At 46.3% G+C, this 14,783-nt stretch overlaps 1 protein-coding gene across 1 annotated transcript; it reads left to right on the forward strand.

Annotated features, from left to right (window-relative positions):
• Nucleotides 1–1,083: 1,083 nt before the first annotated feature.
• Nucleotides 1,084–13,949, forward strand: LOC107302567 (tubulointerstitial nephritis antigen-like; the record flags this gene model as incomplete). The annotated part of the gene is made up of 4 exons (XM_015831684.1): nucleotides 1,084–1,404; nucleotides 5,571–5,634; nucleotides 12,685–12,777; nucleotides 13,835–13,949. Coding segments are annotated over exons 1-4 (567 nt in total), but the record flags the coding sequence as incomplete, so codon positions are not given.
• Between the last annotated feature and the right edge of the window lie 834 nt (nucleotides 13,950–14,783).

A 14,783-nucleotide genomic window follows, 5' to 3' on the forward strand; every position in this document is an offset into this window, starting at 1 on the left:
ACGGGGAGTTAGTCTTGAGTTGTTGCATAGCAGCAAGAGGCTTAGGATCGACACCCCCTATGTTCCATGGGCCTTATCTGTTTATTCCCAAGAGAGGATAAGTCATCTGGGGAGATTCTTATATTATAGTTGGGTACAATAAACCTGAACCCTTCATATTTGGATCTGGGTGCTTGTGTCTGACATGGACACCTTCATGTAGTTTTGATGACTGTAGTACACAAGGGATGGGCTAGTGCAGGGGTAGGCAACCTTGGCTCTTTTATGACTCGTGGACTTCAACTCCCAGAATTCCTGAGCCAGCCGTGCTGAGGGGAAAGGGAGAGGTTTCCAAGCTGAGCCATGCTGGCTCAGGAATTCTGGGAGTTGAAGTCCACGAGTCATAAAAGAGCCAAGGTTGCCTACCCCTGGGCTAGTGCTATCTTCCAGGTAGTTGGTTCCCCTAATCCAAGTGAAAACCAGGGGTAGAGGAAAGAGGAAATGGCCTTGAGGGACAGGAGGAAAAATCACTACCAAGACATTGTCCAGATAAAAGAAACCTGAGTTTGGACAGGGATGTAACCTAAGGAAGCACCTCACACAAGACCCTTCCTAGTTCTCACAAAGATAAAGGCAGAGGGGGGGGAAGCACGTTCAGACAGAAAGATTCCTGTTCCTATAGTTTTACAGCAAAAGTAGTTCTGACCTGCACAATAGTGAATTCCTAGTCTGATCTATCTTGAAGGATTTACCTTAGGTTGTATGTGATTATAGTTAGCAAAATTCCTAGCTTAGGAGAATGTTCGGTCTCTGCCTCCTGATGACCCAGTTTTGTTGTTCGTTGTGAAGTCGTGTCTGACCCATCGCGACCCCATGGACAATGTTCCTCCAGGCCTTCCTGTCCTCTACCATCTTCTGGAGTCCATTTAAGCTCACGCCTACTGCTTCAGGAAAAATCAATTTTTCTCCCAGTGCTTTCCAGCATACCGGTGGGAAATTCATCTCCTTCCAATGGGGTCCATTCTTAGCAGACTGGGTTAGGTGGAAAGGAGACATTGTGCTATGTGATTCCAGATGTATTTGTCTCCTCTCTCCAGAACATCTGAGATTCAGCCGCTCAGGAGGACACCATGAAAAGCTGGATTCTTCTGTGCACCTTGCTGTTCATGGGCGAGACTGCTCGGGTGCATCGTACGCGGAGGGAACTGGCACCCGGATTGCACGAACAGGGGATACGGGATGCAGAAGGCTCGTACTGTGGCCGGCAGGATGCGTGTTGTCGCGGGAGGGATGATGCCTGCACCATCCCCTACTTTGATACCCTTTGCTACTGCGACCTCTTCTGCAACCGAACCATCTCTGACTGTTGCCCTGATTTTTGGGAATATTGTCTGGGCATTCAACCACCGTATTCACAGCAGAAAGGTAAGCCGTGGATCTGAAGTTACATCTGATTTGAAGGGCTTGCCAGGGATTGACTGCTGAATCAGAATCAGGGCTGGTTTAAGCCAACTGGGCCCAGCCCAACAATGGTGCCCTTTGGCCCTTCCATTGGTTAACGGACAAGATCCTAAGGTTCATTCAGTAAGGATGTGCTTAGGATACCAAGGTAAAGGGGCACCATAGATTTCCCCCCCTCCCAGCTATCATGCCTTTATTTCTTCCACTGTTTTCAGGGTTGAAAAGTAAAAGAATTAAAGGCATGATAGCTGGGGGGGGGGAAACTCTGTGGTGCCTTTTTCCCTTGGTATGCTAAGCACCATTGTTATGGTGAATACAGGGCTGAACAGAATAGAGAAGAAGGTCTGTGAATAGGAGTCTTACACCTTCTCTTTAATTTTCTTTTTCTTTTTAATTAAAGTTTTATTAATAATACAAAATTAAAAACACATTGGACATAGATATGCCGTCACTGGTTCCACACATCTTCCGTCACTTTATAGTAACATTAGTATTCATATAGATATATAGTTCTTCTTTTAAATATACATTTGTCTATAATCTATATTTTATTCTAACACTATACATTTGTCTTGGCTGCCCTCTTGTTATCTATCCAAACATAAAATTGTTCCCAGATTTTATAGTACTTAGTTTCACTTTTTTATTACACTCAGTCGAAGAGAATATTTTAGCCCAGAGTTGAACTCTGACCCTGGCTGTTTTGTTGCAGACGTTTCATTACCCATCATCAGTGCTAGAAGGGAGTGGGGTGAGGAGGAGGAGGAGGAGGAGGAGGAGGAGGAGGAGGAGGAGGAGGAGGAAGAAGACTGTGGGGTCCTTGGTGCTCCCTGACCCTGGCTGTTTTGTTGCAGACGTTTCATTACCCAACTACGTAACATCATCAATGCTAGAAGAGAGTGGGGTTTGCTCTCTGTTTATATATAACAGATTTGCTCTTTCAGTGTGGTTTTCTTCTTAGTAGTGTCTACCAAGGAGAAACTTGGAAAGCACCAAGAATTCCACATTTGCAGTTCAAAATACTTTTCGCCCTGTGTGTGTGTGTACTTTTTTTTAGAAGTTTTCTTTTTGCCTTTTTGTTTTCTTTTGTTTTCTTTTTTTTAAGGGTCCATAGTGTTTTTTCCCCCCTGTGATAGTAATATAGCAATATAACTTTGTATTTATTTATTATTTCAACTTTTAAGGCCTCGTACTTGGGAACAATTCTAGGTGGCTTACTAAGGATTGAAAATAAATAACACATCCGTTAAAAGACAATGAGAGAAACTGACGTGTTGTAGAGGGGAAGGGCATCGCAACTATTATTTAATTGATATGTAATATTACAGACTGGTCACTCGTTTTTGTTTAAGAAGTGTTAACGGCTAGGATTTTAAACCTTCATAAATACATTTAAAAAACCGAGCAGTGTGAATGTATGGTCGCATTGTTGCTTGTGAAATCCATAGGGGTTTCCAACCCGCCCACATTTCAGAGGTCATTCCTGGATTTATGAAACAGCCTTTCAAGCAGTCCCTCCATGGATACAGTCACTTCTCTGCAGCAACCTCATCTCCTGCCTTGGCCCCCAATAAGGAAAATGTGATTTTCTTCCTTCAGTACAATAGCTGCCTTTTCTCTGGACCTCTTATGGAGAAGCTGGAAGAGATGCCCTCAGCAATCTGCCTTTTCTCTAAACCCAGGATATTAACCCAAACCCTGCTTTGAACCACCGTCTGGGTTGTTTTTATGGAGTTGGGATTCAGAAAAGGAGGAAGAGGTAGGGCAAAAAGCAGAATTCTATACAAGTACCATCTTTTTCATCCAAGCTGCATTCTTGTTAGAATGCACTGCTGCAGGCTGCATCTGCTAACTCCTGGCTGCCAGCCGTTTGGCAGTTCGAATCTCACCGGTTCAAGGTTGACTCAGCCTTCTATCCTTCCGAGGTCGGTAAAATGAGGACCCAGATTGTTGCGGGCGATATCCTGACTCCTTAAACCGCTTAGAGAGGGCTGTAAAGCATTGCGAAGTGATATATAAGTCTAAGTCAGTGGTTCTCAACCTGTGGGTCGGGACCCCATTTGGGGTCGATCGACCATTTCATGGGGGTCGCCAAGCAAGGCTGTCCGCCATTTTTTTTGTCCGTCATTTTTTTTGTCCGCCATTTTTTCCCCTTTTCCGGCGGGTGCCTTACCTCCCTTGGGCTGGGCCAGCTGGTGGTCGGCCTGCTCCGTCTCTGCCGCTTGCCAGCTACGCCTCGGCCGACGCAGGGGGCGGAACCACGCATGCGCGACGCTCCCGAACAGGGAAAGTCCTCGACTTACGACTGGTTGGGTAGTCCTTGACTTACGACCGGTTTAGTCCTCGACTTATGACCGGTTTAGTCCTCGACTTACGACCGGTTGGGGTTGCGGCATTAAAAAGGTTGAGAACCACTGGTCTAAGTGCTATTGCTATCAAACAACAACATCTGTTTAGCCCAGGCCTTTGAGAAGCACTCAATAGGTGGATAAAAAAGCCTGACCCAATCTAAACATCTGACTGACTATGCAACAAACCATAATAAGTTATTAGGTAAAGAAATCCTGCAGGTAAGGAAATGCCTGTCTAGTCTACCACTGCCTTTCTGAGAGTTGTAATCCCAAAAGCTATGGCAGGGAATGTTAAAATTAAATTGGATTTGAATATTCTCTGACTGACAGGCCTCCTGTTCCATACAGCTGAGGGCTCAACGCAACCTTTCACGTTTTCAAGACTCAACATTTAACTTTCAAAATGTGTTCTGGGCAGAAGTCTTGGATAAAATCAAACTTTCACGTCTTCAGACCCATTTCCACCCAACCTTGTTGAATAATGGTGGGGGTTTTAATACAGTTTAACTTCTACAAGTTTCCACCACCCTTTGGAGAGGTTAAAAGCCAGGCATTTGTCTGATCCATGTATATTTATAAGGGAGTGGGGTCCTGAAACTATAAGTAATTGTTCAGATGAAAAAGGGAGTGGGAGAGAACCACTGCAGGGCGCATATTTGTGAATGTATTGTGTTCTCTTGCACGTGTAAAAACATAACGATTCTATAACTGCCTGCAAATAAAACAACAAAACAATTCCAGGGAAGATGTTGCTGGGTTTGTAGCATCTGATTTATTGAAAAGTACACAAGCAAAGCATAATAATGTTGTACGCTGACTAGAATCACTTTCCGTGAGAGATGCGGACGTATAAATTTGATTAATAAAATAAATTGCACAGTAAAAGTAATTGCACCTTTCTTTTTTCCACTCCTCAAATGAGCAACTGGAGCTCAGCCTTGTCAACCTCAGTTCTCCTCTCTCTTCCTTCTCCTCTTTTCTTTCTCTCCTGTGCCATATTCTTAAAAGTTCAAGCTGCGTGGTTGTAATTCTAAAGGTTTTGGCGCTGCTTCATCTCACCTCTCATCTCTTTTGCAGGCTTTCCCAACCTGGCTCCTTCCAGATGTGTTTGCAACCCCTGGAATGTCCAGGGCCTGTGGGTGGGAATCCTGGGAGTGATAGCTCAAAGAGGGTCCAGAGGCTGCCACCTGGGCAAATACCGTTCTAAGGAACAGTGCATTCCAGACGCAGGAGGGGAGAGATTGCCTGCCAAAGGGGAAAGTCTCCAACCTCTTATTTCCCCTGAATGAAAGATCACCCCATAAGCCAGGTTTTCTGCAAGCTATTGTATCATAGGCATTCAGGACAAACTGTGGTGGCCTGACTTGCATTGTGATGTCATTGCAAAAATCATCCAGTTGGTGTAATCTGCATTCCAGCTGATGTCAACCACATGATTCATGCCATTTGTGCCATTACACGATGCATGTGATGCCACTGGCTTTCCCTCTTTGCACACAGCCATGATTTTGGTTAATAACAAAACAAGGTCTTCGCCGCCACTTCAAAAATGTAATCTAAATCAGGGTGTGCAGCCCTGACAACTTTAAGACTTGTGGACTTCAACCCCCAGAACACCCCAGCCAGCATGGCTGACTGGGGGGTTCTGGGAGTTGAAGTCCATAAGTCTTAAAGTTGCCAAGGTTGGACACTCCTGGTCTAAATGCTGAGCCATCTTAACAATACATAGAGCTCTGTAGACTAACCCTTTTTGTTCTGGCATCTTTTTTTCCCCCCCAGACTGCATTCGCAATGGTGTCAAGTTCCACCCTGGAGCAACTTACCGGGATAATTGCAACCTCTGGTAAGACTTGGGTTTTGGGATCTCAGTCTATTTCTTCTATCAGTTTTGCTCTGTCATATAGGATGCTGCACCTGTGGTAAATACGCACTGGTTGCCAAGTGCTGAATTTTGATCAGTGAGTGCAGAATCGCTGTGATGGTTGTAAGCACAAGAGCTGGTTGTAAGTCACTTTTTCCAGTGCTATTGTAACTTTGGATGGTTGCTAAACAAATGGAACTAAGTCAAGGATTACCTGTAGTCTCACAAGAGCCAAAAAAAAAGAGAGCCAGTGTCTCACAATACACCAGAAGAAATGCTGCAGTGCTTCCTTGGAAACATAGAAAGGGACTCCTTGTGGTTAAAAGTGGATCAGGGCCACCTCTGGAGGTGGTTGAGGTCCTCTAGGTTACTGACTGGTCAGAGAAAATGCAAAATGGTTAGAACATTGTCGTTTAAATCAGGGGAGTTCAACCTTGTCAACTTTAAGGCTTATGGACTTCAATTCCCAGAATTCCCCAGCTAGCATGGATGTTAAGAATGGGAACATTTAAATCAGAGGTGTCCAACCTTGGTGACTTTAAGACTTGAGTACAACTCCCAGCCAGTATAGAATTCTCGGAGCTGAAGTCCACCTGCCAAGGTTGGACACCCCTGATTTAAATGTTCCCATTCTTAACCCCCTATCATGCCTCAGAGTTATGTGATGCTGGATGCTCTGGGAAATTTAACATAGTAGCTTCCCACCTCTCAGTCAAATAAGGGTTGAGGGGATGTGACAAACCTGGTTTGTCCTACAAGGACTTTTCTCAGCCCAACATTTGTTCAGATTCTAACCTTGGGCTTCTGGTGGGTTAATGGATCAATATGCAGTCCCAAGATTCTAATCTGAATCCCTTCCAGAGGTATTGGAGTACACCACCATTCAGGGACTCTGCTGGCTGAAGAATAATGGGCGTTGTAACTCAATACACCTGGAAAATACTGTGTGTAGAAAGGACAGTCCTACCAAAATCGGGGCGATGCCTGTGAGTTTGAAGTGCTCCTGCAAAGCTGCCAATCTCTACAGAATAGATCTGGAAGTTGTGCTCTGAGAATTCCCCACCAACTTTTAAGGGTGGGGATTCTGGGTATTGTAGTTCCCCAGTATTTTTTTAAAAAAAAGACAAAATGAAGGCATGGCGCATCTCCTCGTCTCTTTTTCCATTCTTTTCATTCTCCATCTCTCACCCCACCCTTGTTTCCACTGCCTTCCCCCTCCAAAATGAGTTTAGAGATCCTATAAAAGGAATGAAGGCCAAGAGGCCAATGGCTGCCTTAAGGGTCTAGGGCAGGGCGTTCTTCCAAGTAGGGCTTGTGGGTCTGTTTATGATTGGGGGCAAAGGGGAGAAACTTTGGAATGGAGAGGAATTTGAACTATGTGCGTTTCCCAGTGCCCGGGGGCTCCTGTCTACTCTGAGCCACACGGATACACGGAACAGAACTGGGCATGTCAGCCTTGACTGGAGTTTTAGCGGCGATCCTTCTCGTTCCCACCGGCTGCCTTCACACAACCTGCTCAATACTGTTCCCGGAGGAACCAATTTCTGGGTTTAGCCAAGATGCTAAACCCTAAACTAAGGAACAGCCTGGATTCACCCCCCCCCCCCACTGAGCTGCATTTTTAAAAAAACACACAAAAAAACAATCCAAGTGAAAACTAACTAGGTATTGAATTGAATCACAGCTAGATTATTCACTGCCCCAGTTCAGAGGGCTGTGCGAAGGCAGCCGTAGGCTAAAGTGGATGCTATGGAAACAGCAATCTTATTTTCTCAACAATCGCTTCCGAAAAGGTGGGATGGTTCTTTAAAATGACGGGAGACAATTCCTTGCTGGTTAAATCTTAGAACAGTGGTGGTGAACCTATGGCACGGGTGCCAGAGGCGGCACTCAGAGCCCTCTCTGTGGGCACACGCGCCGTCGCCCCAGTCCTAGGCCTTCAGCTGGCTTTTATAAAACCTTTTCGCTTTAGGCCTCCACCGTCGTGTGCAAAAAAAAAAAAAAGTTCAATCAATCAATCAATTTCAACTTCTCACGGGAAAAAAAAAGATCTTGCAAAGTTGGAATTGATTGATTGAACTTTTTAGTCCCACCCAGTCTGCCGTTACCACCGCAGCCACGCCCACCCAATCCCGGTGCGGGTGGGTCACCCGGTGTGGGTGGGCCGTGGGCTGCTACGTATTCACCCAAAACCCAACGTCAAACCCGTGAACCAGAGATTTTCCAAGCGGTAGTGACAGAATCTTCGTCCACAGTCCTCCCAAGTCTAGACGTTCAGTCTTCGAGTCGGTTGGTCGACCGGTTCAACCGACAGAGAACTAGGACTCCTCCACCTTCAGAAAGTCTGGTTTCCAGCTGGCCTTTTCTTAAAGGACTTCCCATCTTGGGTTGCTTCCAGAAACGGGCCTCTCCGAGCACCATCACTCAGAAATGTATGAGCTGCTTTTGCTAATGCAGCCCATAAAAGGAGAAATGTTTGCTGGAGGGTTAGAGAGAGGGGGGGGATTTTTGGACCGAAAGAAAATGCCAGGCATTGCACGAAGGGCAGCTAATACTGTTTGTGGCTGCCTGTCAAGGAGGCAAACATTTCTTAATCGGTATTTTTTAACCTTCTATGAAAGGGACTGTTGTACTTGTTATATTCCACACAAGCCAAGGTGGCTGCTTAAACGCAGCTCACATCCCCCAGATGCACAACTGTCATTCCCAATCGTTGCCCCTCCCAGATGTGTTGGATCATGACTTCCATTCTCAGCCAGCCAGCCAGCCAGCCAAGCCAAATTTGGACAGCATCGTTCCAAGGAAGGCGGACGTAGAAGATATTTATATCACGTCAGAATTTCCATGCCGTTATTCTGTAAAATGCATTGTTGTTAGTTGCAAAGTCGTGTCCGACCTATCACGACCCCATGGACAATGTTCCTCCAGGCCTTCCTGTCCTCTACCATCTTCTGGAGTCCCTTTAAGCTCACGTCTCCTGCTTCAGTGACTCCGTCCAGCCACCTCGTTCTCTGTCGTCCCCTTCTTCTCTTGCACTCAGTCTTTCCCAGCATTAGGCTCTTCTCCAAAAGAGAATAGCTTTGTAGCTTGAAATGATGGGTGCTTGGTGCTCTCTGAGCTTGGTTGTTTTCAGGCAGATGTTTCATTATCCAGACTAACACTGCCAGCACTGATGATGTTACCTAGTTGGGTAAGGAAACGTCTGCAAGAAAACAACCAAGCTCAGAGGCACCAAGGACCCCTCATTCCTGCACATCCTGGTGATGACCATGAACTTGGATGGCTTTAGAGGGGCAGGGTTAAATTCATGGAGGAAAAGGCCCATTATTATTATTATTATTAATAATAATAATAATAATAATAATAATAATAAAGTTGGAAGGGACCTTGGAGGTCATCTAGTCCAACCCCCTGCTCAGGCAGGAAACCCTATACCATTTCAGACAAATGGCCATCCAGTCTTTTCTTGAAAACTTCCAGTGTTGGAGCATTCACCGCTTCTGGAGGCAGGTTGTTCCACTGGTTAATTTTCTGACTGTCAGGAAGTTTCTCCTTAGTTCTAGGTTGCTTCTCTCCTTGATTAGTTTCCATCTGTTGCTTCTTGTCCTGCCTTCAGGCACTTTGGAGAATAGCTTGACTCCCTCTTCTTTGGGGCAGCCCCTGAGATACTGGAACACTGCTATCCTGTCCCCCCTTGTCCTTCTCTTCATTAAACTAGACATACCCAATTCCTGCAACCGTTCCTTATATGCTTTAGCCTCCAGTCCCCTGATCATCTTTGTTGCTCTTCTCTGTACTCTTTCCAAAGTCTCAACATCTTTTTTACATCGTGGTGACCAAAACTGGATGCAGTATTCCAAGTGTGGCCTTACCAAGGTATTGTAAAGTGGTATTAACACTTCACGTGGCTCTCTTTTCCAGTTCTGCTCCCCAGCTAATACCTTCCTCTAATAGGTTTAAGCTGTGCAAGTCTAAACTAAATTTAACAAGGCTTCAAAACTAGAAGTCCATTCTGGGCCTGGCCAACAAAAAATTAGCTACCGTTTCTGCCGAACTGGTGCAAACTGGCTGAATTCCACCACTGGTTTACTCCTGGTAGGAAGCTACTAGGAGAAAGCACGCCAAAACATCACCTGGGAACACGAAGCACGGTGATTTTAACTTGGGGCATGGTGAAACTGATGAAAGAATTATGAAATCGACTAGATCCCCCCGGCTGGTGCAGGGATAGGCAACCTTGGCTCTTTTATGACTCGTGGACTTCAACTCCCAGAATTCCTGAGCCAGCCATGCTGAGGGGAAAGGGAGAGGTTTCCATACTGAGCCATGCTGGCTGAGGAATTCTGGGAGTTGAAGTCCACCAGTCATGAAGGGGCCATAGTTCCCCCATGCTGGCTCAGGAATTCTGGGAGTTTTATTTATTTATTATTTATTAATTTAATTTATATCCCGCCCTTCTCCTTCCGGACTCAGGGCGGCTAACAACCAGTTGAAGTCCACAAGTCATGAAGGGACCAAAGTTCCCCCATGCTGGCTGAGGAATTCTGGGAGTTGAAGTCCACGAGTCATAAAAGAGCCAAGGTTGCCTACCCCTGGGCTAGTGGATGTCCAATTAGCTGAGCTTGGTGGACCCCTAAAAACCAAGGAGGGTTCAAAGACCTTGGAAGAACGTGGATGGAAGCCTCTCAAGGATTGTTAAGGCTGCATGCTGGAAGTCAGAACACTTCCTGAGAGAAAGCAATGGCTGACCTATTCTGAACGGCTGCCAAGAAAACTACCTCACTCAATTCATGATGTCACCAGGAATTGTACTTGACTTGAAGGAGACTTTGAATGGGCAAAACACGAGGAGAAGGTGGGAGGGAAGGGTGCCCCTGTCTCCACTTCTCTCAAGAGATTATTGGTGGACAGGAAAGGGCTGATGTCATTTTTTCCTTTTTTAGTAACTTACATCAAACGCCTAGGAGTAAAGAGGAATGCCGCAGCTTGTGTGTGTCCTTATTCATGTCTGACCCAGAACGTTGCCCTGAACAGAAACAGCAGCTCCTGCAAGCCGAATGCAGTCATCCTTTCTAACTCCAATTATTTCTCCTGCTGTTAAACCTTTGCACTCCCGTTCTAGACCAAGTAGCTTTTTCTGCAGTGTACAGTATTTGCTAACTGAGCACATGGACAGAGTCACTCAGGAAACAAACACACAAAAGAGGTTTAAAGGCAATTCATAATTAGGACTTTACCTCTTGCACAGCAATTCAAGGTCTGCCCTCAAAACAGGGGGGTGGAGCTGAGATCCAATGTGGAACGGGCTTTTAAAAATATCCATTTATTTTTAAAAAAATTATTTCCCCTCCCCATAAAAGATTAAAAAAATAATTCATTCTCGCTGATCCCTCCTCACACTCCCCACACCTCCTTCGTGCTTCTTGGTTCGGTTTCCTGGGGGAAAAAAATAGCAGGAGATTATTTGATCGTTGTTAGATGGCCTCACTAGATGGTGCAGGAATCTCCAAGCTCTAGGAATGTTGTGGGGCATTCTGGATACTTGCCAGATCACACATGGTGCCTGAGTTGTGACTTTTGTATTATTGGTCTAAATATGCTGGCTGGGGAATTCTGGGAGTTGAGGTCCACATGTCTTAAAGTTGCCAAGTTTGAGGAACGCGTGTTTAAGTAGTCCAAAAGTTGGTTCTTTTCCACCTTTTTTATGGTATGGGGTATGGTTTCACTCAACCCCCATAAGAAGATCAGTGCCAACCCAGGCAGCTGCTTTGCACAATATGCTAGATTTGGTTGGTTGGTTTTAATCTTGAACAGTTCAGTCTCATCATGATAAAGGTGTTTTTACACCAATCACCCGTCCTTCTCAGTCTGATGTGCACAAAGCCAGAGAATGGGTTAATCCGGTAATCAGGACGAGAGTGTGAATGAAGCCAATGGAAAAAAGTCAGATGAAAATCTGTTCTGTATAACATGTAGTTTGGCACAAAGTCTTGGCTTTCTCTCAGTCTGGCCTCACTGCCCACCTTCTTTTTTTCCTTTCCTTTCCTTTCCTTTCCTTTCCTTTCCTTTCCTTTCCTTTCCTTTCCTTTCCTTTCCTTCTCTTTCTCTTTCTCTTTCTCTTTCTCTTTCTCTTTCCTTTCCTTTCTCTTTCCTTTCCCTTTCCTTCCCTCTTTCTTTCATTCCTTTCCTTTCCATTCCTTTCCTTTCCATCTTCCCTTTCTCTTTCCTTCCCTTTCTCTTTCTCTTTCTCTTTCCCTTTCTCTTTCTCTTTCTCTTTCTCTTTCTCTTTCTCTTCCTTTCCTTTCCTTTCCATTCCTTTCCTTTCCATCTTCCCTTTCTCTTTCCTTCCCTTTCTCTTTCTCTTTCTCTTTCTCTTTCTCTTTCCTATCCTATCCTATCCTATCCTATCCTATCCTATCCTATCCTATCCTTTCCTTTCCCCACTCTTTGAGACTTTTCCCATCTCAGACTGCTCTGTTCTCCTATCATGACTCGCTTGAAACACCAGGAATAGGCTTACTTGATGCTTCCAAACCAGCAGGTCAAAATCACGTCAACCAGATATGCAGATAATGCTCAATTTCCAACCATTCATTTACCGACTAGTTGAAATTACAACAGCACTGAAAAAGTGACTTCCAATTGCTCCTTGCACTTACAACCATCTTAGCATCCCCACGGTCACGTGATCAAAATTTGGGCACTTGGCAACTGGCCTCTATTTATGATGGTTGCAGCATCATGTTATCATCATTTGCAACCTTCCCAGGCAACTTCTGACAAGCAAAGTCAATGGGGAAAATCAGATTTGCTCAAGAACAGCAGCGATCTGCTTAAAAACCATGGGAAGAAAGGTTATAAAATTGGGTATACCTTATTTAACAACCCCCTTGCTTAGCAATGGAAATTGTGGTCCCAGTTTTGCTCATAAACTGAGGATGACCTATCATTGCGGATCTCAGAACTGAGTTTGTGATTAACTCAGTCACCTTTTGAGTCCTTAGTCATCCTTGCTGTGTCCTTTCTCCGTAGTACTTGCAACGGACACGGCAAATGGGAGTGTGAAAGCCACGTCTGTCTTATCAACGGGGATATGATCGATGCCGTCAACAGAGGGGATTATGGGTAAGAACAAAAATTCCGTTCTTTGAGTTGACGGAGCATGGGCTGAATTGAAGAATTGGGGTCACACCCAGATGCTGTAGTGCAGTGGTTCTCAACCTGTGGGTCGGGACCCCATTTGGGGTCGATTAACCATTTCACGGGGGTCGCCAAGCAAGGCTGTCTGCCATTTTTTCCCCCTTTTCCGGCGGGTGCCTTACCTCCCTTGGGCTGGGCCAGCTGGTGGTCGGCCTGCTCCGTCTCTGCCGCTTGCCAGCTACGCCTCGGCCGGCGCAGGGGACGGAACCACGCATGCGCGGCGCTCCCGGGCAGGGAAAGTCCTCGACTTACGACCAGTTGGGTAGTCCTCGACTTATGACTGGTTTAGTCCTCGACTTATGACCGGTTTAGTCCTTGACTTACGACTGGTTGGGGTCGCGGCATTAAAAAGGTTGAGAACAACTGCTGTAGTGGATCACTTCAAAATAAAAACTCTGCGGGCATTTGCAAAAACCGTCACTGGGAACTACAGCTCATGTTTTCTGAACCAGCTGCAACAAATCAGCTGCCCTAGATCAGAGTTCCCCAGCCTTTCTGGCTTTGTGGACCAGCGTGGTGGTGGTGGTGGTGGTGGTGGGAGAAGGGATGGTTCTGCATGAGCCCATGCGCATGCAGCTCCATTTGCTGCACACGCAAATGGAGCATGTGTGCTTGTGTTTGTGTGCATGTGTTTGCCCACTGGTCGTGCAAGTAGGGATGCATGCCTGCACGCACTCATCGCCATTTCTGTGGCCCGGTTACAAACACCTCCTGGCCCACTAGTGGGCTGTGGCCCAGTGGTTGGGGACCCCTGCCTTAGATGCTTAACCCTTTCACAAGTTCAGGCTCCAGAAAAAATTGGACTTTTGTTTTCTATTCTGAGCTAATTTGCAACTGGGGAAGAGGAAAAATAAATTCATCCCACAACAGACCCAGAAGCCACAACCTGAGATGGAAGTATTGCCAGGGCTCATTCTGAGTATACTTCCTTAGCAAAGCCAAGCTTTATCTTTTTAGCAGATTGTCTTCTATCTTTCTTTAGCTGGAGAGCTTCCAACTACAGCCAGTTCTGGGGGATGTCACTAGAAGAAGGGGTTCGGTACCGTCTCGGCACCATCAAGCCTCCCACATCTGTGATGAATATGAATGAACTTCAAGTAAGGGCATTTCTCATTTTATGTATTTGTTAGACTTACTCTGCTTTTGAGACTCCAATTTGAGCTGCATTCTGCTTTGAAGTCACAAGGGTCCTTTATGTAACTACTAGGGCTCAGCCCCATTCCGGCCATCACCAATGCCATAAAGCAGTGATGGCGAACCTTTTAGAGACCAAGTGCCCAAACCACAACCCAAAACCCATTTATTTATCGCAAAGTGCCAGGGCCGCATCAGCATTGTGGTGCCCTTGGGGGGCATAGGGGTGTGGCCCACTGGGTGGGCATGGCTGCGGTGGGCATGGCCACCTCGACGTTGCTCATGGGGGGGACACCTGTGAGGCCAGGCAGGGTTGGGGGAGATCCAGGGGGTCTCTGGCAGGTGGGGCGGTGAGCAGGAGGCCCAGCATAGATGGGAGAGAGGCACGCAATCCTAGCTGGGACTGGGGGGCCATGACGCCGATGGGGATCCAGCTTTCCCTGCTCAGGGTGGCCTGTGGCTTGCTGGGCGTGGGCGTGTTCTATCACCTCTACTCGAGCTTGATAACTGGCTGCTTCACCTCCTTTGTGCTGGGTGGGGCTGCTGCTCCGGGTGGCGGTGGCCTAATGGACCTGCGCAAGCGCGCATGCCCACTGACAGGGCTCTGAGTGCTGCCTCTGGCACGCGTGCCATAGGTTCGCCACCATTGCCATAAAGTAATCTTCATAGGACACACATCTGCAGCCGATGGCATCACCTGGCCAACTTTGGATAACCTAAAAATGCTAAGCAAGATTGAGTAAACAGGAGACCACTGGAAAACCCTAGGGCTGTAGACCAGTGTTTCTCAACCTGAG

The sequence above is a fragment of the Protobothrops mucrosquamatus genome, unplaced genomic scaffold (assembly GCF_001527695.2).
Source record: "Protobothrops mucrosquamatus isolate PMUCROS unplaced genomic scaffold, P.Mucros_1.0 scaffold_273, whole genome shotgun sequence".
Classification (NCBI taxonomy): domain Eukaryota; kingdom Metazoa; phylum Chordata; class Lepidosauria; order Squamata; family Viperidae; genus Protobothrops; species Protobothrops mucrosquamatus.